This window comes from Brienomyrus brachyistius, chromosome 22 (genome assembly GCF_023856365.1).
Source record: "Brienomyrus brachyistius isolate T26 chromosome 22, BBRACH_0.4, whole genome shotgun sequence".
In the NCBI taxonomy this organism is placed as follows: domain Eukaryota; kingdom Metazoa; phylum Chordata; class Actinopteri; order Osteoglossiformes; family Mormyridae; genus Brienomyrus; species Brienomyrus brachyistius.
In genome coordinates, this window is record NC_064554.1 from 15,441,743 (window position 1) to 15,468,167 (window position 26,425).

The window sequence follows — 26,425 nt, forward strand, 5'->3', positions numbered from 1 at the left end:
GATGAAAGAAACCCCAGCCGGTTATATAAATAAACCAATTAATATCATGCCGCGGTCCTCAGGTTTCCGGAACACAGTGTGTCGAATTCTTTGTAATTACTTTCTGCACGGATTAATTGTCAATTAAACCAAGCGGAAAACTGAGACATTTCCTACATGCGGCGGACACACATCTTAGCGCGCTGTTCTTCTGCAGGGTCTCGCTTGACGGGGGGGGGTTTCCCCCCAAAATTACATGCCTGTTGAAACACGAGAGCATTTCGTGGCCTGCTTAATTCTATGTTCCGGGTTTGCGGGGAAGTGTTCGCAAGCAGGTTAAATCCACAATACAATGCTGCCAGGTGAACCGAGGCTTCACGCAAAATGCTCTCTTCATCCCGTTTTGTTCATTCTTTCCGATTCACACTCATTATCCATGCCTCGCGAGGCATGAAATAGTACAAAAATATACACAAATTAGTATATTAAGCTCAACGTTAAGGTCGAGATTCCTCTACACTAACTTCCTCGCACATCCAGGTTTCTTGGGCCAAACATGCTCCATGAGGCCTGTGAGGAACAAACTTCACAAACCCAAGCCAGCTCTAACATATCCACCATGTACAGATGGTCATTCGGCCATGTGCAAGCAGCTGCCAATGCTGAGAGCCACCTGTCCAGCTGTGTTTGTTCGCAGGTCACGTTCCGGCCTCAAAAAAAGATTGCTGTACTCTCTTTACAATCAGAGGAACAATACACCCCTACTGGTCAATATTTTCACTCTGTCGACAGAGAAATAATTAGGGTTTCAATGCAAAATGCACCCAAGTGCCTGCCAAAGGATTCCTACTCTTTTCTCTTTTTTCCACCCATTTCTTCTCTGCTTGTTGCACCGTTTTCTTTTCTTCCATACTTGTTGTTTTGATTTTTCAGGGGGACCTTAAAAAAAAAACAGACTACAGTGCCACAGATTACCTTCTGACAGAGTGATGTATTACTCTAGACTGCTGTTGAAAAAGACCATTTTGCACCAAATCGATGAAAAAAATAATAATGTTTTGGACAATTTTGGGTCTATATAAAAATTACATGGGCTTAACATAGAGACAAAGTTGACCTCCTCCCCTCAACATGGCAAACCCTGATTTGTCCAAATAGACATCTGCCACTGTAAAACCATCACAGCCCCACATTGCTCTCGCTGCCCTCGCTACACCTTCCATTTGCCCACACATTAGCATCCTTTGCTCTTACTAGCTACCCTATTAGACTCTTCAGCCGGCAGTGAACCAACGCCACACCTGGCACACTGATATTACAAAATGATCATCTCAGCCAATCAAATCCTGCAAGGTGAGTCACGTGACAGCGGCCCGCCCAATGAGCAGGGGAAGAACCCAGGCCTTTCGAACAACTTCCTGCTTCCTCCTCTCCTTTCCTGTCAGGGTGGCACAATGCCAACATAAAAAAAAAAACATAAAAAAAAAACCAAGAGAAGCAGCTGTAGCAGTCTCTTGGGGTGGCTTTGTGGCATATGGCACCATGGCGTAAAGGATGGAGGCTGTCATGAGCAAAGTGTTTAAAAAGAATGAGGGAAGGAAGGCAATAGGAAGACATGAGAAAGAGAAGAAGCTGAACATCAGCAAAGAGCTAATTTATTCCTCAAGAACAGCTTCCCTGCAGGGCATCCGGAGGGATATGTTAAAATGTGACATTTCACTACGTCCTTTATTTGGTTTGTTATTGTTTTTCATTACCGTAACACTAATACAAAATGCGCTATAATCCTGGTGCTTTGTAAGCTCTCTTGGCGCAAGGCAAACAAAAAACCCGAGGTGCCGATTCAAGTGCCATGGCACGCAGCGTTCGCGCATTTCACTCTGCGCATCTCGGCCCGTAACCTCCCTTTTTTCCTGCCTGAAGCCCGAGTGAGTGCCTCCTCCCTGATCTGGGAACAGATACTCCACAACTGCCATCACAGGATTACTTTCTGTTGGCACGGAGTTAGACCAGGGGGCTGCCCTTCTGTGACATGGTCAGAGGGTCCTCATGGGCTCTGACTGGGGCAGACAGACACGGGGAGGGCAGGAGACTGACAGAGCAGGGCCTGGGAGACCGTTTCACACCACAGCAGCTCACGCCAAATGAGCACAAGGCAGCACAACAGCCACCGCATCATTATCATGATGGGGGCAAAGGTCGGCATGTGGAAATTTCCAGTCAAACTGGACATGCATCCATGCACACATGCACCCAGGAGACACGCCCAGCTATCAGGCTGCCAGTACAATGCATAAATCCCCAGGACCTGTCAGATGAAAATTAAAAAAGAAAAAAAAAATTAAATGCTAACAAGCACTAATCAAGGATAAATTACAGTCGCTTGTGATGGTGTTCTCGCAGAAAACAAATAACATGATGAACGAGCATCGCTGGTAATGAGGCTGGCGAAAATAAGCAGTAAGCAATTATAGCCTGATGTGACACTGACATTGAACTCCACAGTTAGATGCTACAGTAAGACTCACACACGACGAGAGACAGAGAGAGAGAGAGAGAGAGAGAGAGAGAGAGAGAGAGAGAGAGAGAGAGAGAGAATGAAGCAGACCCACACCGTAGCCTCAAAGAGGCACACTCGAAGGGCATTTTGACCACAGAACCTTAAGCTAGTTGTTATCGGAAGATTGAGAATGTCATCACAACCCTCAAGGACTTCATTTAATAAGGTCTTCAAATTTACACCAGATGCCGAACAAGAGTAGAAACTCTGCAGCTCTATTTTACTTCCATTCAATGTAAATCGTCAAGTAATGTATTATCAGTCAACAGTGCAGTCAACTTTAATGGCAGCATATACAATAAAAAGTCAGATGGACCTGAAACTGACCAACTGGAAAGGGGGGGGGGGGGGTGGATAGACGCATGAATGAATGAAAGTTGCATTTATATAGTGCTTTCCAAGACACTCAAAGCGCTTTACAGAACCAATGGGGAGCCACTTCAACCATCACCACTGTGTAGCCCCCACCTGGATGATGTGACGGCAGCCATTCTGCACCAGTACACTCACCACACAGAAGCTACGGTGATGAGGGGGCAGGAGAGAATTCACCAATCAGACGTAGGGGATGATAAAGAGGCCAAATTTGATAGGGCAACAGAGGACGGTTCATTTAGCCACGACTTCATGGGACCAGCCCTACTCCTTTAAAAGATGCCCAGGGATCTTTTAGGACCTCAGAGAGTCAGGACCTTGGTTTTACTTCGCATTTAAAGGACGGCACCATTTTTACCACAGAGTGTCCCCATCACTGCACTGGGGCATTGGGATCCACACAGACCACAGGACGGGCTAACCTGCTGGCCACACCTACATCTCTTCCAGCAGCTTTCCTAGCTGGTCTTCCATCCAAAGTACTGGCCAGGCCCACACCTGCTTAGCTTCAGGTGGATTACATAGCCTGAGTAGCGGGTGGTATGGCCGCTGGCACAAAGATTGTGTGAAAGTACAACAAGATGGTTTCAGCTACACTACAGCAGCTGATGTGATGGACGGCAGAGGGTCAGTTCAGGCCTAGAAGATTCTCTTCCCTGTCATTAGTCAAAATAAAGCATCCAGCGATCCACTCACCCGTCCATCCATGTTGTCCAGTTTCATTGCCACACATGTTCTGAGCAACAGGGTGAAATTCTATGCTATGCTACACAAATGGGCAATGTAGTCACAAACCCCCCCCAACAAAATCATAACACAGGCAGAACTTATCAACCAAATTGAAATCAACAGTTAAAAAAAAAGAAAAAGAGAACTCACAACTCCCAAATGGCACAAATTAACTGAAGCAAACCACAATGGAGAGTATTAAATAAATTTAATAACAAATAAAACAAACAGGCTACTGGCATCAGCCACGTAAACTGAACAAGCTCAAGGCTGCATTTATGAAAATAAATTTAAAATTAAACTGCTAATAGTGCATTACGCGTACTCTTCAGCTACAACTGAAACATTGCACCATAAAATTAGCATTGTTGACGATTTTTTACAAAAAAGCGACTTGTTTGTGGGGGGGGGGGGGGGGGGGGGGTTGAAAGGCTTCTCTGAGGTCCAGGCAAATGTTGCCTCTCCCTTACCCTTGCTATATCTCCCATAGGCTATAAGATCTAGGGCCAAATTATGTCCCCCCGCCCCAGCCAACACACAACTGGGTTTTAATTATAACCAAATTTAACAGCCACAAGAATTTATGAACACGTGTTACACTGGAGACTAATGGAGCCAAAAAAGAGTTGACCTCCACTAATTCACTCCAGAGCTCCAAATGAAGAGAGATAGAAGACCGTGACTCGCTACTGCACCGCAACAGAGCTGCCTACAGGCCACCAGCCAAAAATAGCACCTGGGTTTTTAATTCGGAACGTTTGGAATCATTTTAATTAAATTACGGGGGTGCCAGATGGAATTCCGATGTAAACCATTCCGTGATGGCCAACTGTCACGGGGTTCCGAGCTTGCGCCCCTATGACTACACACAGGCGAAACACATAAGCATTTCGTACACAGGAGCTACACACTACAACAAAACAGGGACGCATCATGGAGGCTCCTGTTTAATAAACTGTCTTGATGGCAGTGGGGGAGAAAGGACAAGAGCAAGAAAGTAAACAACCATTATTTAGAGATGGCACCCATATTAATTGCAGTTTATGCCGCAAGAAGCTCAAAGCGGCACTGCAGGTATTAAAATAATGAACAGCGCGCTATTTATTATGCAGACAATGAATCGCTAAAATGGGTCTGAACAGTCCTAAATGAGCGCAAAGGCGTCTCGCCAATGAATGAGCAATAAAGGTTAGGGTTTCTGAAAACTACACCGCGCTATGCAAGAAGAACAATAAACGGCATTATGTCTGAAGGATGTGAGAAGGAAAAAGAAAAAACCTCAAAAAGAACAAATGAATTAGAACTTATTAAAAAAAAAAAGTCTTCCAATTCATACATGCCTCAAAATTCATTTTACTGCATGAGAATCTTTCAAAAAAACAGGCAATTGTCATAACAGTTACAATAAATAAGATCCCTTTGTTAATAGTTCTCTCACTTTCCCACTGCATCTCGGCCCTTGGGCCTACCTCGCAGAACAGGGTCAGCTTGTCATCCGGCAGGAGTCCGTTGGCCTCGTCCAGCAGGAAGTCCCGGCGGATGAACTTCTTGAAGCCCCAATCCTTTCCTTGGACAAACCTGTAGGCTCTCTGGCTCTCTGGGAATCCAAAACAAAACCGACAGGTATGAGACACTTGGCAGCCCCAACCACACTCCATACAACTGCTCACATTGCATTAAAATCCTGAGGTGGACACATTTTTTGCGAATGGTCCATCAGCTGTAGACAACTTTACTAAAGCAAACTCCACTACAGCGAACTTCCTCCAATTCATGCATTACTGAAGGCTGATGCACTAGGCTTGACCGTGGATTTTCATTTTACATTTGACACACAAAAATAAATAATGTGGCCAGGGTGGGCGGGACACTTCACTTCTTAACTGAATAAGACCATCGGAAGGGGCCCGGAGATGCTGCTCTGGAGTTCGCTACATCGAGCTCAGGAGGCAAAGATCGCTGGGAAAAAAAACCAGCCTTGTCTATGTGTCCTGAAGGCCCTGCGCTGGAAATTTCAGGACATTGTCATTTAACTGCCAGGAGAAAGGAGCCCGGGGCTTAATCCGACAACACGCTGCAAAGAGGCTGACTAGCTGAAAAGTGGGAAAAGCAGAGACAATACAGATGGACTCCTTGGTCGGTTTCCCCTCCATCTGCATTTTACACTCATGCAACACTCTCTCCATTATGTCTGAGCAAGGCCTGAAGGCGACCACATCTAAAGAGGCTTGTTTTGTAGATATAGGAATTGAGATATACGTGTATATGTGTATGATCACGTATGTATGCTACATATATAATACATATTTGTAATATTATTACTATTATTGTTGATATTGTTATAATTTTTCTTATTGTCGTCATCATTAGCCTACTGTTAATGTTTTGTTGTTTGATCTCCTTGTAATGAGTGTTATGTGTGTTATGGTTGTTTGTACTCTGCATTCCCCTACACTTTGTTTTCTCCATCCCACCTTTATTATAATTTTTTTCCCTCTCCCCATGGTGATTAATGTCTGCCATTGTTATGATTGTTCCTCCCCCCTTTTTTTTATTTTTATATATATATATATATATATATATATATATATATATATATTTTTTTTTTTTTTTTTATCATCGTAGTAGGGCGGGTGAGTTCGGAGTGGCAACCAGGGAATTGAATATCTTTACACTGTAACTTTAATTTAAAATAAAGCTGATCTCCGAAGAGGCGGTAGCGCACAGGAAAAAAATAAAAATGAAGAGGCTTGTTTGTGCGTGTCCACTACAAACCCAGTGGACCACGAGTGCTTAGCCTGCCAAAACCAGACCTGACTGCTAGCTGCAAAGACTACAGCACAAAGCACGTGTCCTGCTGTGGAATAGTACCGTAATTTTAGCATCAGGCAATATTAGGCTATTGGGCTAACATGATGCGCTAGCTAACAGTGAACTAATTCACTAATTATTCATGAGACGAAAAGAGCAACAGCGGAATTATGACCTACAGAACAAGACAGCGGGAGCAAATTTTCCCAACGGCTTAGCTGCCAGTACAGCAATCAGTCACTAAGTTCTCTCATTTAATTCCACTTTTATATGTTCGTTTTTCCTCTACTTCAAACAAAACGGATGAAATCCAGCAGAGAAAGACATGGCGTGAGAATCTTTTTCCTCTACCTGCGGCGTTATGGGGCTCGAGGGACACCATGATGTCTCCTCATGCCCGCTCCATGAGACTCATCTCCCTGTTACCGTGCTGATGCTCCACTGTGCATGGAAGTCTGACGTCTGAAGAGTTAAGAGATCCAAAGCTAAAGTCTTACAGTGTGCTGCTGGAGGCCATGTCAAATTCAGCAGTCGACAGCACTCCTGCTTTGGGGATTGTAACAGAGTCCCCCTCATGGTATTTTAGCCCTCTTCTGAGCCGGGTGGCTCACCAGAGAACATCTATGGAGTTTCTGAAACAATGAGGTTAGAGCTCCGTCAGCCTCACCCACAGGGGCCTTGCATGATGCTCTCAGCACAGACCACTGTCTCTTGACGAACCACACAGAGATCTGGATACGGTTTCGGGCTCTATGAAAGGCAGAGAGCTGGGTATCTCCAACCATCGAAACTGGAAATGAGGTGCAAAGACCTCATGAGGTTCCCCATGTGTGACTCCAAGATTCTTGTCGGAGCATGCAGTCACACTCGTGGCTTGGCTTGAGATCACACAGAGAGCCTCCTGTGAAACATGGGCAGCCACTGCAGTTAGCAACAAGTGAGCATCCTTCTCAACCTCAATAGTCATGGAAAGGCATGTCTGTTATTAGGCCAAAGGATCCATCAGTGAGCCGATACATCTGGGGAAAAAACGCACCATTGGTCTGCCAATCCGAGTTCAGATCTGCCAATCCGAGTCCGGACCTAGCTGCCTGACAGGCGGATGGCGCACGCACACAAACCCACCAATCCTTCCGGTTGCAGATGGTGGGGTGAGAAAGGGGGGGGGGGGGAAGGAGGCTTCCAGCATGAACGCGAAAAGCTAATCTAGGGTTTACTCCCCCGACGCAGCGTCTGGATCCTGGCTGTCCAGTTCGCTGCAGACCATCTGCCTACGCCTCTGCGAGGGGGGGGGGGGGGCTTGAGCGAATGCTAGCTGGAGCCTTGCCTACATTCCCCGCCCCTCCGGAGTAGGAGCAGGCGCAGGGGGACATGGCCTGTCAACACCTCAGACAGGAGCTCTTCCCCTTCATCTGCCCAGCCAGCAGGTTTCAGATCCCGCTGGAAAGCCCTCCTACTAAAAACTCTGCAGCCTCTACTTAGAAACTTCTTCAGTACTACTAAGGCTAATGCAAGTAAAAAGTATCTTTAGCATATTTTCAAAATCTAATGCTAAAAGACTAATTCATTAATTACTAAAATCGTCACATTAAAATGATGTACTGTCATCGTACTGTCACCAACTCAAAGCAAGCTGTCTACAGATTGATTGGAAGTGACAGGAAGTTCCATAGGTCAGACGTTTACCCCTACCACAGAGCTCTTAATGCTTACATTTAATCCAAAAATGCAACAGCAAGCAGCGGCAATCTGTCAGTCAGGGTGTCACCTATCCTCACCACTCCGTTCGATATTTAAACCTTCACCTCTCAGACCTATCAAGAGAAACAGTCCAGCACAATGGGAAATGGAATCCCTGAGGGGAACAGATTACAAAAACCCGGCAAAGCACAGAGCTTCATAAAGCCGCGAGATATGCAGAGAGTTAAAGCGCATCTCCATTAGCGCTGGCACTGCCACTGGGTCGTGGAGGCGGAATGCAATGCCGCTCGGCTACACGGTGCTACCGGAGCAGAACTGACGGAGCAATCCAATCCTTGCCGCTCGCGATTTGGGGTGGTGAGGGCGTGGGACGGGCAGGCCCAGCACAAATTACAGCTTGCGCTAGGAGTCTAAAGCCATGGAGATGGGGGTTTGAGGCTGATGTTTTCCGCCCCCAATCGAGAGAGGAAATGGCGTGGACCTGCCGCTCGCAGCAGCCGCCGCTGCATGGCCCTGCTGTTCCGGCGCCTTCGGCTCATTCATCACGCAACTTTGCTTGGGACGGTGGCAGCTGGGAACCAGCCAGCGGCAGCACACTGTTCTTCCCTCGTTTGTTCTGGGGAGAGGGTGGAATCATCGGAGATGGGGCCTCAACAGGCAGGTTATATTTCTGATTCCATATAAACCGAGTTACCTGGTGGTAAGCCAGCTCTGTAGTAAAATTCTCCAGCATCAGCCTTCGGTGCTGCCCTGAAAGGCTGAAATCAGACTCCGCCCACCCCTGATCCCATCGTAAAAGTACAACGGCTCTGCCTTGAACATTCACGCCAAACTCTCAGAGGCTCCAAACAAATTGCCAGGAACCATTATGCACCTCAACGCCGAGATTAGCTTGCTTATTCCATCCACCCAACAATCACACAAATCTCTCAGCTCTGCCGTGTTATAAGTGCAAACAGATCGATCAAAATTATCCCGCCCGCGACACCACGAGGGTTTTTGGAGAAACAAGCGTTAACTGACTGAACGTCGAATTAATTCGATCATTAACTAAAAAAACTATTTCACGTACACATGTGTTTAATGGCTGCCAGCACAGATCCATGACAATCCTGTAAGACTAATATGCAGGTATCTACAAATATCATCATTCAGCGTGCATCCTGAAATGCAAAGTGTTTCAGTCTCACTCAAGAAAGTCTTGCAAGAATAATAAAAAAAAAAGAATGGCTTCAAAGGCTCTGTAGGGTCCGGCCCAGGCTGCTTTCAGACTGATGTGCCTATTTGCAGGGCCACGGATGGACATTCGAAAAATAAATTTAAAAAAATTACAGGAGGAACTAACAACTAGTGTTTCAGTGGTGATATCTGTGCTGCTGTTGAAGCTATGGAATTCCTAAGAACTTTACGTTCTTTGAACACTAGCAAAAGGCTAATGGATACGGCCACTACCAAAAATAAAATGTCTAGTTTGTCCATTGTAGGGGCTCTGTGGGGAAGAAGACCCGTGCCCCCCCCCCACCCCATACAGACAGGGGTTGCATTCCTATAAACAAGCGGCCACGACTTTGCATGCAAATAAATGGCTCTGCTCATCTGGTGCTCAGCGGGCGGCCGAGGACCAGCAAGGCTGCAAACGAAGCGAAGCACAGTGGCCACATCTGGTCTCGCAAAATTTAATTCCAGGCAACATCTCACCCCCCCCCAAACCCCTCCAAACTTAACCCAATTAAAAAGAGGCAGAGAATGGAGGCACAGAGACTTTCAATTCATCAAAAGAGCTAGAGAAGACTTCTAATAGTGCCTTTTTAATTAAAATCTGAATTGCCCACGATGCCTTTAATTAAATATTGGGGAAACTAATCGCTCCTGCTGAGATTATACACACTCATCCGGCTATCAGCACACCTTCTGCACGCCGGCAAGCAGAAATGGGAGGTAATTCGACTTTAACACAGATACCACAGGAACACATGACAACATGGTCCGCATGTTAGCATGCGGTATGATGCCCATAGCCGCAACCATACCATGCATACAAAATGTGCTCACCTGAAGCACATTACCATGGACAACAGAGGAATTTGCAGCAGGACTAGCCACACGCTGTATTGTAATATAATAGTGCCATTTTACAAGTCGCATTTCCATGCAAACAGCCCTCAGTGTTTATCTCCTTGCAAATGGCCTGTTAAAAGACGCCAAGACCTTCAGTGCACCAACTTCCCATTGACCCGGAATGATTCAATTTTTGAAACGACATCCTTTAGAACAGACCCCTCCTGGGTCTGGAAAACAAGAACAACATTTTTACAAAATCTGGGGGATTTCCGTTCCGTGCAGACCATGGGCAAACTACGAAAGAGTCCGATGGAAAACCATTATTCAGAAGGTGGCCTCACTCACCCATAGCTTTGGTCTCCTCACCCTTGGCGTTGAGGATGGAGAATTTGAACTTGGCACGCACCTCGCTCTTGGGACAGCTGACAAGGAGCAAATAGAGGGACAGGTAGTCCTTGCTCTCCTCGTCCAGACCTTTGGGGTTCACCCGCAGACACCTATGCAAAGCAGAAGTACCAGAGGCTTGGACTTCATGAGTTTCAGGTCTTTTTACCTGTGTTTATTTTGTATATTTCAAGAAGTTCCACTTAATCACTTTCAGCTCAGGTGAATATATTATTTTACCCCCAACCTCTTCCTCCTAGAACCAATTACCCACCAAGAAACAACACACTTCACAGCTGGTTCCCTCTCGTTAAAATCACCCAGGCGCATAGTTAGTCATCCCGGAGCATCTAATTCTGACACAATAAGAAACAATCGCCCCAAATCTATCGTTTCTCAGAGCCCGGAGTGCACAGCACAACTTTACAGCTGAAAATGTACTTCTAATTTTAGCAAACATTACAATTCAGAGGAGTCTCTTGGTGACACCACACAGAACTCGGATCGCCAGCTGCGTTCGTGTGGATGCAGAAGACTGGTGGCTGGAGAGCCGGGCCCCCACCCTCCATACCAGACCTGAGACGCACCATTTGAGCTTATCATTAGCTCCAGAAGAGAAGGTGGAGCTCTTGATGACCTCGCCCATCTCCTCGCGGCAAAAGCTGAAGTTGTTGATGGTCCACATGTAGGAGAACTTCACCACTTTAATCTGAGGGGAGTCACCGGACGGCGTGTGAGCGGTGGCGAAGGGCATAAGCAAGCAAACAAACAAAAACAAACAAACAAACAAACAAACAAACAAATAAATAAAAACAAAACAGGCAGACAAACTAAACGAAAACACAAGTGAAGAAACCGGCCAGCCAAAGCTGCGGAACCGCACATCAAAACTGCCTTTCATCTCGACAGACGGTGAAGAAGAAGATGGGAAATTAAAAAGGTTCAAAAAAAAAAATAAAAAAAAAAAAAAGAATAAATAAATAAAATTTTGCGAGATCCAAGAAGAAACGGGAAACGAGGCAGAAAAGTGTACTTCAAGGGGGTAATGCACAAATAAAATACAGAGTGAGAGATGCTCATATTTTTTAACACGGCATATAGAATCATCAGACCTACACAAATCCCAGGCTCCTCTGCTGAAATCTGTCTTTGTCAGTCCACACTTAATTCATCTCTCTCCAAGTCCACACGCACATACAAGCCCCCCCACCCCCTTTGCCCGCCTCTATGTACCGGTGCAGAATCACAACTCTCTGGACATAGATCTGAGCAAAAGATTTAAAAAGCCCCCTTTTGACATTTAAAACACAGACATAAGAGCGGATCAGTCTCACGCATACCTGAGTGTAACACCAGCTCTCAGCCACGGGCCCGCTGGACATTTCCGTGGGGGGAGGGGGACTCGGAACCCTTGACATCGCCAGCTTTGGCGGCAGCAGGTTGGGCAAAGGTGCCCGTCCGTGGAGGGAAGGAAACGGCGACGCCAAGCCGCCGGGGCAGCGTCCACAGACGGCACAGGAAACGCGAGCGGCTGAGGCTGTGTCTCTGGAAAAGGAAGCAGACGGTCATCAGGGCAGCACACGCATGCTGTAACGTCCACCATCTCCACTGTGCTTGTTGGACATTGAGGAGGGGCCACAAAGGACCGCAGAGGCTGAACAGGGTCACACACTGCCTCTAGGACAAACATGTCCATTTGGTGCTGACGGGCGGCGGTGCGTGGCCACTGAGAATCATTAAAGGATAAAATAAAAGCGAACAGGCTTCCCCCACCGGGTGTGAGAAAACAAAGTCTCAGTGATCAAACGCTGCAAGTGATCACCCTTTATATCTGTATTCAGACTGTCTGCATGCTAAGCTGAGCATCATTAGAGGACTTTCATTCTAAAAAGGCTGACAGCTCTAATTAAGGATTCCCCTTATTTTTCCTTAGTCCATTTTGTGCACATAATGCATATTCTTACACACATACACACACACACACACACACACAGAGAAATTGGTCTTCCTATCTAAATGGGGACCGTCCATTCATTTCTATGGGAAAAACCTTAACCCCAGTCACGACACCCTTAACCCCTACCCAGCCCTAACCTTAACCATAAGTAACCAACTAAAATACAAGACTTTTGGCATTTTTGCTTTTTTGATTGCATTCACAGATGTTTATAAAACTGAGGTTATCCAAATGGGGACCTGAAGAAGTGTCCCCAAAAGCAGGGAAACTTCAGGTTTTACCACACACACACACACACACGTAGGGTATACTTATCCTTATGGGGCCCGCTCATTCACTTCTATGGGAAAAATGCTAACGCTAACTATGACAACCTTAGCCCCCACTCTGCCCAAACCATAACCATAAGTAACCAAGCAAAATACAAGAGTTTTTGCATTTTTTGTTGTTTCATAGCAGTTACTGATTTTTATAAAATAGAGTTTTCCCTTATGGGGACCAGGAAACCGGTCCCCATAAGGGGGGAAAAAAAACGGATATTTATCACATTATGGGGACATTGTGTCCCCATAAGGATAGGTATACTCACTCGCTCACTCGCTCACACACACACACACACATACACACACACACAATAGGCTACTGCTATGAAATGTACCCCAACCCAACATATAGGCAAGAACTACAGGAACCTAAAAGGATTAAAATATATTTAATCTGGGCCATAGCCAGGATTTTTTAAATACCAAGGTCAAAGGTATTAGCCCTTTCTAGTTGTGTCCCATAAAGGATCGTAGATACTGGAGTTGGAGAATAAATGCAGAGGACTTGACCTCTGTGTCCTCAGCAGTAGGTATGGGCATGTAGACTATTTAATGGAGGTGCATCCACAAAGGTGCAGTTCCTGAGGGGGGAATAAGATATCCCATCATGCTTAGGGTTATCTATACCAAAATGTTGGGCCAGACAGGCTGCATAGAAAATGAACAACAGAGAGGGTCTTGAGACACACCTGCAATGTTATGAGAACTATGGACGTTGGCATGGAAACCTGAGGGAAAGATGCCATCGAGAATCACGGATGAAGTTTCACATTCTTCGACAGTGACGCTTGAGCATCAGCTGGAGATGCCAACGCATGGGTTACCTTCTCAAAGAGCAGTCTGCCCCAACTCTTATGGCGCACCAAAAGCACTCTGTTGAGTAAGTCGCAGCAAGGAAGAGGGTGAGCAAATCAAGCGGCACGGTCATTCTCTACCCTGCTCTCAGCACACGTTCGGCTACAGCGCCCAGATGCCAAGAAACATTTACCCAGCGAGTCACTGCAGTTCTGCTTGGAAGAGTTAGTCACGGCGACACAAATCACAGCAACTCAGGGAGCCTGTTGACAATCAAAGAGACGGAACGGCCTTTGTTCTCAATGACAGAGCAACGGTCTGTTCTCCAGCAACGGGAAGCCTTCCTTTCACTCCCCCCCCCATTCAAACAAACGTACCACTAACAAGGATTTTAAGTTTCCAGAATCACAGCCCTTAAATGTCTGCCTAAAATTAATTGTTTGGTTTCCACTTTGGTTCCGGATCTTCAACTCATTATTTGGGTAGTAAAATTATCTTTTCTCTCAGGTCAGAATAGGCTCCTAACTCAAAGGCGGCGAGACGCAGGCTGGCAGGCCAGGTCACCTGGCTGGAAGGGCCTCCATCTCCACCATCCGCCTCCACATCTCTCATCGCTAATTGAAGGAGCCATCCAACGCAGGGTCGCGTAACCCGCTTTTCTGCGCTCCTCCTAATTAGTGCCCGACTAAGAACGAGATGTTAAGACCATGAGAAACTGCGAGACATGCAAGACAGGACACAAGGCATTCTTCATTTAACTGTCAGGGACAAAAAGTATGTGTGTGCGGGGTGGGGAGGCAGGGGGCACTGCTACCATATGCAAAACGACACGGCTGAGTCCTTGTGGCTTAATTAACGTTAAAAAGTCGGAATTCCATCGTATGCGCCTGGTCATATTTAATTCAGCTTTTTTCTTCGTGTGCTGTTTGTATCAGGAGATGAAAAACACTGGTGGCATTTTGCGCAGCGAAACAATAAAATATTAATCAAAAAGTTGGAGAACAAGTGACTGGAAGATTTGCAATTTAAATTACCTGCGACTTCCTGGCAATTAATTCCTGGCTGCCTCTGAGGTTCTCTTTCCTGCCCCTGTCTGGTGCCATGTCTATCATTAGCTACGGGCCGCAGTGCTAACCAGCTAATTAACAAAAATTTTGGCTTAAGAAAGCATGATATTGAAGTGTTGAGTGATACTTCTTTAGCGGTTTTTAAAACCATATATGCAAAAACCAATTTGTTATAGTTATATGTGTATATATACAGTCAGAGCAATAGTAACATATAACTGTGACTGTTAAACTAGCATATTTAAGCGGCAGATCCATGCACTTATATCCCAAAAGGATCATCTCCTGCAACTTGCATATTGCATTATTTGCAGTTGAACAGCATCAAATGTCATGGCAGGCTAGTCAAATAGCAACAGACATCAGCAGCAAACTTAAAAGCAAATAACCCCCCCCCCTCCCCCACCCCCGCCACCCCAACCAATCTCTGTAGCTACATCTAAAACATCCGAGATGAAGCTTCATGACCGGGGGGGCCACCTATTGTCATTCGTCACCAGTATTACACACTCCGATGACTTTGGCCTCGGGTAGGCGACCACAATCAGACATTCCTGTTCCCGATCCGAATGTGCATCCCGGCGTACGCTCCTGAATTTCATAATTTTTTTTTGCCACACACAATTTCATTATTGTCGCAGAAATACAGATGAGAGTGGTTATTGTCGCCGTTCTTTTAGGCAGAGGAATATGCAGGAATTGTTGCTCTAGGGGGTGACATGAAAGTACCAGTTTGGAAAGGATAATGCATTAAAAAAAAAAAGACATAACACAAAGCGATGTGTTTGATGCAAGTTATTTCTGGTCGCCACGGCACCGATTGCGTTACCTGGGACTTCCTAGGAGTAACTGCTCACCGTGATTGCCGCAAGCCATTCTAGAAAAATCCTCTTATAAACAAAAACACGTTAAGGTGCTCGTCCCTCTCTCATCCGTCTCTTAAAATTTGAACGGTTTCGGGCGATTGAGTCTATCCAATTTCATCTTCAGTTATTCTCCATCATCTAACAAAGGGGACAGCCGCGAATGCGTCGAATGCCATAGCAAAAGTCTGACTGCTGAAATCACTTGCTGCAATAAGACCATACAGCCACATAAACCTGGCAGAAAATACAAGACAATTGCTGTGAAAGTCCGATAAATCGGTCTTTGAAATTCGAGAATGACGACGTCACTTTGCGGTTCAGCATTATAGATTTTGCTATATGAATATCAATCTAAATGTGTCGCGTCGATTTATTTGCGTTTGTTTTCAATACACAGTTTTATGATGAAAGCCCTATGTCATTAATAACTGGGATTAGATAATTAAAAAAAAAAAATGTTACAGCAGTTTCAATAGATTGTTTTCAAACCGCTTTGCCCCAAAGGTCTGCAAATCACAGGTCACTTAATGCCGATGCATCTAATTAAAAATAAACAGGGAAACATACATCTAAAAGTGACAGGTGTTACAGATGAGTGTCCCTGCTGTGTGACCGCATGGGAAGCAGGTCATCAAACGGTCACCATTATGAATACGTCCAAGCATGAAAAATTGCTGCGATCAAAACGTGCAGCTGCTAACCTAAACTATTTAAGAGTAATAAGGAAAAACAAAAGAGTAGGAACTGATTGTACTAAATGTAGAAAATTATAAAAATTACAGTATACAGCGTATATTAAATAACTCACAACCCTGACCAGAAAAAACAGGAAAGAGGTGCGTGGGGGGATGGATGGATGGATGGATGGTTGGACGGATAAAAACCTATGCGTGTTAACAATACAGGTTTCAGACTACCAAAAAAAAAACAAAATACAAGTTGCTCCTATTTTGCGGAAAATGTCACATCTGAAACACTGTCCACCAGCATTTCTGGTTAAAAGTGAAAGGGGAGACTCGAGTGCCTAGACAAAGCAAGGGCAACTAATTCTATGACTGTATGAATAATAATTCCTTACCATCCACACTCTACATGTGGAGTCTGCCTGGGACTGTTCCAGGTTCTCTGGTATCCTCCTACAGTCAAAAAACAGGCAGTAAAGGCCAACCAGCTCCAAGCTGCAAACTGTGTGTGTGTGTGTGTGTGTGTGTGTGTGTGTGTGTGGTCAGGTATATATTATATTGTGGGGACCACATGAGAGGATTATTTTTTCAGTCTCCAAAGGAGAAACTGAAAAAGCCCGAAGTTACTAATGGTCAAGGTTAGGGCTGGGTGGGGGGTTACGGTTGCCTTAGGTGCAACTAGGTTATGCCCATAGAAATGGAGCATCCCCATAAACGTGTGTGTGTGTGTGTGTGTGTGTGTGTGTGTGTGTGTGTGTATAACATTCTATGCCCTGCCACGTGCCCTACTGTCCCCGTAACAGGCTGACCGTGACCCTGTAGCAAATAACCACTAATGGAAGATGGCAGATGGATGAGTGGATGATTTTAGAATATACTTACGGTCCAGTAAACACGGCACTGATGGTCTTTTTAACGAATTTACCGTGATAAAGAGAAGAGTCCTAAAGGACCGTCGGACAGGAATGGAGATACTCAGCCCGAAGGCGAATGGGGGATCTGAGCCCATTACAGTAAAGAGTGCATACAGCCTGTTTGTCGTCTCATCGACTGACGGAGGAATCGCCAACAGGACAGGTTTGTCATTTCTGCGCCCTGTTCGCTCTCTATTAGCCGTCGTAAAAGCACGGCCGGGTGCCCTTTGAGCCTGCAGAGCATCCCAGTCGCTCACAACATCTTCATTCGCTTTGTCTGCATATTTTAAATCTGACATTTATCGTATTTGGAGTTATTACTGATTCCTCAGTCAAATATTTGAACAATAAGCAGTTTTCACACAGGGCTCCACGCATTTTGTCTTTTTAATGTGGATTACCAGCTTCAATATAAAAGAAAAAAAAGCATTTATGGTTTAAGCAGGCATTGCCGTGTAGAACCAGGCTAGTAAAATACTTCATCTTTTATTATTGCATAATGCACGAAGGGATGAGTTTATTGGCCACAAGACAGAGGTGGAAGTTTCAGGTCCAGAAAGTAAAAATCCTGACCAGGATTTTGTTTCAACCAACCAGTTGAGTCACAGTCACAGAGTACTCAACTGGTTGGTTGAAACAAAATCCTGGTCAGGATTTTTCATTTCTGGACCTGAAACTTCCACCACTGCTTGTGGCTAACCTTTCTGGCTGTATTCCAACCTTATATCACAAGACAATTTTACATGTGTACAGTGAGCGCCACAAGGGAGACTTCCTGCAACTCCACAAACACATTAAGCAATGACAGTCGACTGGGCGTGACAGTCGACTGGTTAAACTCCCAACCATTTAGGCTCCGCCACTGGGTGGAGCTACTCGCACTTGACCCCTGACCATAAGCCTGCTGCATGTTTCGCCCACCACCATGTCAGCGTGGAGACCAGGCGGCCACAGATCCGCCTTCCTCTAACGCTCCCTTCTCACACTGCCTGCGGAAGACGCCATTTATATTCATTAGGTGACCACGCTGCTTACCGTCGAATACACTGTCTCCCAGAAAGCAGCACTGCATAGATGAGATGGATGGACGGGTGTTAGTGCAAACTATTGTCAAAAGACAGAGAAGACATGAGAACCAGGGAGACTCCAATTACCGCTGGGCATCCGGACCGTTGGGGCGTCACTGACATTAACAGTCTATGATACACTGAGAGTCAGCTTTAAAACAAGCATGTTTTCATGCTTTCAGCTCATCTGGGTTTCAACAATGAGTTGCCAAAGCAGAATAAGAAACTATCCATCCATCCATTTTCCAAACCGCTTATCCTACTGGGTCGCGGGGGGTCCGGAGCCTATCCCGGAAGCAATGGGCACGAGGCAGGGAACAACCCAGGATGGGGGGCCAGCCCATCACTGGGCACACTCACACATCATTCACTCACACACGCACACCTATGGGCAATTTAGCAAGTCCAATTAGCCTCAGCATGTTTTTGGACTGTGGGGGGAAACCCCACGACGACATGGGGAGAACATGCAAACTCCGCACACATGTGACCCAGGCGGAGACTCGAACCCGGGTGCCAGAGGTGTGAGGCAACAGTGCCTAAGAAACTATTAAAAGGTCAAAATACATTAATCAGTTAATGGGTTAAGTCTGAAAATGGAGAATAGCCCCGATTCTGTTTGAGAACTGGGAGGAGTGAATCCAGTGGGTCACGAACAGAGTCGGTCCACATCCTCACCCAGATCCGAAATATTTTACTGTGCCAAAATCCTACTGCGCAAGTCCCAAGAAAAATCACCCAGCTCTGTAACACACACAGCCAGCGGAAAAGGCGCATCAACAAGCACGCGACCGAACCCAGTAAATAATAAGTGTTGCCGACTTCAAATGGAATTTGTTAAGATTAAGATTGTTTCCTTTTCTTGGCGTCTTCGGAGACGGCGCCCTTTTCGGGGCTCATTATGGCATTCGGCGTAACCCCTGCAAAACAGGAGCGGGACTCAAGAGGGAGGGATCGAGCGAAAACAGCCCCCCATTTAAATTCCTTTTTTACTCTGGACTTAAAACGGAAACGTCAAATACACAGAAACACCCGGCTGCCTACGAAATCCACCCCTCCCACCCCCCAAAAGAGAGGAGCAGGGATGCAGCCAGGTCCAAATCGATGAGGCAGGTGGAGGAGTGGAGGTGCCAGGAGAGGTTACTGGAAGGGTAACGCACAGGAAGTGCTCCCAACAAACAGACCAACCACGCAGTGGTTACAGAGTAGATGAAACAACAGCATGGCATCGATATGTAGTTAATGGAAGTGTGACAGTGATTCTCTCGTTACGCTGGTTTCCTGGTGTCGACGCCACATGATATGGAGCGGAACACAGAGGCCCCCCTCGCAAACCAGTCACCAGAGAACTGCGCCTCCACTGGAAGGCAGCGTCAAAGCTTTCACTGCAACTCAGTGTGAAGAAACTCATCATGAAACTGACTCAGGGAGGCGGTGGGGAGGCACAGGAGTGGAGACGAGTCTAACCAGCCAACTGCAGGGGGTTCAGCTGCTACGGGGAAGGCAGAGGAGCGACTCAGAGGAGGCGCAGGGTTACATGGAAAGTGTCACGACAGACTCCCACGAGTCACTGATAGGGCAGTGGCCTTCTGGGATATCACAGAAGCAGGGTGCATCAAAAGCACGGTGACTGATGAAGATGAGGGTAGAGAGGGTGGGGGGGGGGGGGGGGGGGGGGCATGATGCCATCAGTCCGCTCCTTCCCTCCTCGTGTCCCCTGGGCCACAAAGCTGCCCCCTCCGGGAAGCACAGGAAGCATGGCAGTGAATCTGTGGCAGGTGGGCAGACAAACATCTGGCCAAATAATCGAGGCATGAGCAGCAAGACGCTCGAAAATCCAAAGATGACAAATTCATTTACAACACACAGCATCCAGTGATCTTCCCGTCCCTTATCCCCTTAGGGGGAGGGTGAGTTCTGCAATCCCTACAGCCCACTGTACCGCAAGACGTTCATCATCGCACGCTGCCTGCTAGGTCATTCAGTGCCAGCGCAGATTCCAACATACGTATGCCGTTACCGTTGGCGCATGCCCCGTTGCAGCATGCTTCCCCCCAAAGCTTCAAGATAATACAGGAGAAAAAAATGCTTAGCTAGTCGTTAATTTCCCCAAACCAGATTCCCATCAGCTCACCTGAGAAACCAGGAGGGGTGCCAAAGGCTAAGAAGTCAGAACAAAACGGGGGGGGGGGGGGGGGGAGAGAGAGAGAGGGGGAGAGTATCATGTGAACACACACGCCTCCGAAGCCCAATCGGAACCCACAGGCAGGCGTGAGACCCAAACAAAGAGAGTTACAACAAATGTGCAATGGTGAGAGGATGCTATTTCCTACTCCGGAAGGCTCTCAGCCCAAGCTTTGCATTTTTCACTCAGACCCTGTGGTGTAACTGGCCTCCAAGGACCGATAGTAAAAAACCTGGTGCAAGCACTGCGCATTCCGCTTCCATGCAGCAAAGTTCCTCCTGCCGCAAATAGCTTGCCATGACTCACAGAAATGAGGTCTATAATGATTATATATAACATGCCCGTGCAATTACTGTGGCAGCCCGACGAGACGGCCTGCCTCGGCTCACCCGGGGGTGCCCCAAGGCTCAGTCTGTGGACTTCTCATTCTGCGTCACGTGGCCCGGTAAACAACAAAGGCAACAGTCCTCGATTATTTGCTTTCGAAAACATGAGAGGGACGAGGGAGACAGAGAGGGGGCGCTGTGGCTGGGGGCATTCCCGGCACCTGCTAGTATTTAAGAGCAAAGCTACGAGGACTATTAACAGTTCCGTGTACGAAGTCATGAAACAAAGTGTGTTTTCCCCAGAGCCCTAATCTCCACTCATATATACTTTCCTTGCATATTAAGGCCAGTCTCATTCACCTTGGTGCTAGGGAGAAGGGGACGTGTGCTCCTCAGACGCATCAAAAAGGCTCCTTTTATACATTTAACTGTCAAAATGCGGCAAGCTTCATTTCCGTTTTTGGCTCCGGGGCTGTGGATTATGAAATATACCAACTCCTCCAGCAGCTAGGATCTTCGCGATGTTGCTGCAGCAAGCCAAAGTCTATCTTTACTCAGAATCATCTGGCTATGTTTAAAACCAATCTGCGACCCATAAATGCCATTAAAATATCAAGTAGAAACTTGCATAACCTTTGAACGATTAGTGAGAGGGCTGGGTAAAGGACAATCAACACGGCAGTGGTCATCCTCCAATCTGTTTCCGAACATCCCAGCCCTCCTGGAAAGGTGGGACAGAAGAGGGAATTCTGAAACCGCCTTCGGTGTCATTTCGGACCAGAAAGGGGATATTGTACGGAATGTGAATGACGGCATTAAAAGTATCACATGGAGGGAAGAAAAAAGGAGAGAATCTACAACAATTAAGCAGTGGCTCAGCCTGCAGCAGAGGTCAAAAGTGTCGCTCAAAGGCCCGCCCCCTTTAGGCCTTTGTTTTTTTTAAGCCAAGCCCAAAAAGATATTCCCAGAATCCCGCTGGTGCTGGGCGTAAGTATCCGCTTCGATGGCACTCAAACCAAAAATCCAGTTTTGCTTGGCCATGCCACCCATTTCAATTTCCAAAACTAATTTTTAAAATCCAATTAAGCTGCGACAAATTATAAGCTATTTGTCATTCCCGTGTCAACCCCACGCGCCGGCTCACACAGAAAGCAGATTTAAATAGGTTTCCACGACGACCTCATCCAAAAGCCAGGCCTCCACATCAGCCCAGACGTTCATAAGAGTTCCTCGCTAGCGTAGGCTGTCCTTGGCTGCCCTTTTCACCACCAACCCCCCCTCCAACTCACACCATCTCTACCAAGTAACACGCCTTCTAACAATTTTAATGATGAGACACCGGAGAGAGAACACGAGTCACAGAACACGTGAGATGGCGTCTACTCTGAGAAGGGGGAAAAGAAAAAAAAAAACATTAAATAAAACGAGGGAAAAGGACCAGTCCCTTCGGGTCACCCATTTCAAAAGCCTTCCAGCCAAGACGACAAGAACTTTTCTAATTAAATGAGGGAATCTGTCATTTCCAAACCCTGGCGCTGACAGCGAGGGTCACAACGGAGAGGCCACAGCACCCACCACTCGCAGCCTTCAAGTGCCCGTCTCCAGCTACCCGCGAAATGCTGTATCCACGGCGGCGGAGCCAATTAAGGCCGAGCCTCCGTTTGACTCCTGGTAGCACTACGTCAATATGCAGGAGATGGGATCGCCAGTGACGGTTAACTACAGATACCTGCACGATTCCTGACAATCTTTTTAATTAGCGAAAGCATTTCTTTTCTTGCGTGACTCTTGCCTTCCAGAGGCATTTGCTAGTTCTGGAAAGGTGCTACTACCTGCCGCCTGAGCTCAGAGAACACAAGTGAAGAGCTCTTGTACATTTTATGCCATAAACGTGTAGCATCACTCTCATCCTAGGTGGGAATCTCCTCTTTGAACGGCTTCGCCTTCCCTTCTTCTGAATTTAGGACAAGACAGAAGTATGAGCAGGCAATCAGAAAACTAGGCTAGCTATAGCTATGAGACACAATAATGTCCAGACAAGCATAGGTTTCCGGGGAAGAAACCAAGCTAAAGATCATCTAACCCTTCCTTATTACCAAACTATATTAATTCCCCCTCACACATATCCTTCTCAAAACTCCAAGAAGTCAAAATCACTGGATTTGTGAGTTGCTTGGGGATGATGATAAATAAATAATGAACTACCAAAACTCTCCCTGAAGACCTGAGGAAACGGACGGAATGAAGCTCAGCTCTGACGCCTCGTCCTGGTTTCAGAGACTTTACTGTGAGCTACAAACAAAAAGGAGTAAATACAAACGAGTGGAGTCTTCGGATTCTCGATCCGGCTTGACGAGCTGTGACGGGCGGCCACTGGCTTGCTCCATCTACGTGATCTTCGCCCATCTATTCCTCAAAAGGCCCTTTTTTTCCAAGCATCCAGGCAACCACTACTCACTGAACGCAAAGGGGATCCAGAGGGCAGAGTAAGAGCGGGTCCCATCAGGCATTTCAGCAAATAAGTCGACACACAGAAGTTTTCCCATCGCTGGTCTGTTGACTCTACATGCCTGGTCAATACTACTCACTTGGTTTGGCTCAGCCTAATTACTCCTTTCCTGTCTGTTTTCTACAGCTCCCTTCCTAACTAACAAATTTAAAAAAACACAAAAACTAGCATTCTATATTCGCCATTGTCTCACAAGGCAAAATGAGCTTCACAGTTACGAGGGCAAGACAAGTAGTGCTGAGCATATACGGTTCTACGAGGGCGATGAGAAACTATTGCACAGAGGGTTCCCGGTTTAAAACCCACGGCAAAAGGGAAGCGGGAAACGCATTTCTGAGGTCGGCACCATCAGGTACTTGCACCCACAGTGGAGTCATCAATCACCAGTGAGCAAGAACAAGCGTGTATCTACTCGTGGGTGTGCACACGTTTTGTGGGGACAAGATGTAAAGCCTGAAAACACAGGACAAACGTTTTTAATAACTGTTTGTACTTACTGAACAAAGTACTAACTTTTAACCTTAACAGACTTCATGTAGCTATATATGGAGGGACTTCCCACTGACTTATCGTACTTTTATGAGTATGCATTTGTCAGAGAATGACCCCAAAAACTTAGATAACTGGTCAGTCTTAGGGACTGTTTTACCAAGCAACAAGGGACACAGCCTTGACTCTGAGATTTCACATCAAGCAGATGAAGTAGGAATGTGGGGACTACAGGAATATGACCTGGGTCTGACATTTCAACTTTGGAGCCAACTAACGTCGAGTAGCTGCCAAAACTGACTGCCACGTCACAGTATTGGACGATTAATGTGCCTCACAATTAAATCAAAAGATGAAAAGCTTAATTGTATGTCTCCCTCCATGTCATCTCTCGTATCCTTCTCTTTAACCTAAAATGCTTGAGCCTCTAAAAGGGTCATGGTAGTATCACTCGCTGAAGCAGAAGCGAGGAGGGACTGACAGAGGGTCTTCTGCAAACCAAACCAATCTTGGCTCCATTCCTTTCCAATTAGTAGCATGAAGCATTTGAACAGAAATGCTCTATAGCTTGACAGTCGACTACTTGCTCATTCGAAACCCCACAGGAAACTGGGCAGCCTTGCACTCACAGCTGTGACGAACACAGACACAAACTGTGTGCAGATCCCTCAAGCGCACAAATCCCTCAACCCGCAAGCAGGTTCCCAACACACCAAAACAGAACATATTACACAATTCATGCATAAACAGATCCCACAATGGACATCTGGGTCCTAAAGACAGTCCACACCAATAATCAGAATATACCAAACCAAGGCCACTGCAAGACAACAACCACAAACCTTGTTTAAAGGGCAATTAGGAGCGACTCACAAATGCAGTTTAATGATTTTGTAACCGACTTTTGAACAGAGCGCCGAGAAACACTAGACGGGAATTAGGCGAGCCGCTGCCCGTCGATAATTACCCAGCATTCCTCTTAGAGAGAAGCGACCTCAGATCGATGAGCCACCATCACCAGAATTCCTTCCGCCACCTGGGAGTGGAGCAAGATTCAATCGGACAGGGAGTCAATTAAGATCCCCATGACCGAGCAAAGGATTTGCGAGGGAGACCTTCCGACCGACTGCGTTCCCGAACTGGTTGTGAAGAGCTGCTTAGTCTTCATCCATGCCTTGTTCAGCTGGACAGGCAGAGCGTGCGAGTCAAGACAAGAAGTAGAAGTATGCACAGGCAGTTACAGCAGTCATGAGGGTGAATATCAACTGGGGCTGCAGGTCTCTGACCCTGGGCATGGAGTCGTCATGACCTCACCTTATGCATGAGCCTTTAGTGGAAATCATGTACTGTATTGGGGGAACAACAGACTGAGTGAAGGAAACAGAAGGGGAAGATGGAAGTACTACGGCTGCAGTAGTAAGAGGGATGAAAGTGAAATTCAATTCATGAATCAGTACAGGAAACAGAAGCGAGAAAGGGAAGGCTGCGTGAAAGGATCCAGGGCCTCAAAGGTTAACACGGATTCTGACGGGTCATGCCGAGATCTAAATGAAAGACAGTCGTTAAAGGAGCGTAAACGTTAACAAGGGACTACCATGGCAGGGGAGGCCTCCCAGGGGTGTTTAGCAAGGTTGCCCTGGTAACTGAAACCGGACACCGCAATGACAAGAGGGAACAGGTGAGCGAGGGAGGGAGAGATCAACCAAGTGAATCACAGGCAGATATTGGGGGTTAAAAAGGCTACAAAACACGGTGCCTCGAGGTTCTGCCTGGTGACCCGGTTTTTCAGTCGACCGATTAACTGCTCCACCGCAGCCACTGAATCCATTCGCCTCCCCTGAACCTCGGGGTACGAATCGGCTGCTAATTAAAACAAGCCAGCAGCCCTAGGGTGAGGGGTGGCATCCTGGACTGGGCGGGAGAACTCAGCAGCTTAAGCCTTTTACTTACTTTACAGTGGGCTCCACTGGTGGGTTGCCAGGCAACCGGCAAGGCCACTGGAATACAGGAGCAAGCCGACTGCTAGGCGGGTGCAGGTTTTAATAAGAGACGCACCGAAAACCACAACGTTCCCATAGACAGGAAGCGGACTCCGGTCGGAAGTTCTGGTCGACGCTCCAGAAGCGCGGTCACGGTGCTGCAGGACTGGGATAATGGCTTCTGCAGAGTCCGCTGGCAGAGGAAGGCATTCTCAAGGACTGCGAGGTGACCCTCCCAGCAGCCTCCGGCCCACCTGATGCTGACCCCCAGGCTGCAGTGACATTCCGACCTTTTCCAGGGAGCAGAAGAGACTGAGGCGAGCGCGGCTAGAAGGTCGGCAGCTTTTAAAAACGGATCCTGGAACAGACGAGCGAAAGCGCTGGCCCTCTCTGCCGCCGCCCCCTTCCTCCAGGCGCCTCTGAACGCTTGTTGGACGTCCACTCAGCTGTTGGCGGCCATTCAGGCATCCTAGCTATTCTTCACTCAAGGCTTTCCGTTGAGTATGGGAAGGCCGGCTTCATGTAACAAAAGCCCATCTACATGGGTCTCATGGACACAACAAACGTGCCTTTTCAGCTGGAGCCCACCAGGATTTATCGGCGTAGTACTGGAGGAGACGGGGTGTGTCATTGGCGCTCCCCATCTTTCAGCACCACAAAGCACT

At 46.9% G+C, this 26,425-nt stretch overlaps 1 protein-coding gene across 1 annotated transcript in view; it reads right to left on the bottom strand.

Annotated features, from left to right (window-relative positions):
* LOC125717977 (speckle-type POZ protein-like) overlaps positions 1-26,425 on the bottom strand; it is a 62,024-nt gene that overhangs the window by 14,754 nt on the left and 20,845 nt on the right. Inside the window, 4 exon segments of the mRNA XM_048991413.1 lie at positions 5,113-5,240; positions 10,562-10,713; positions 11,188-11,309; positions 11,941-12,145. Of these exon segments, the coding sequence (XP_048847370.1) occupies positions 5,113-5,240; positions 10,562-10,713; positions 11,188-11,309; positions 11,941-12,145 (607 nt within the window).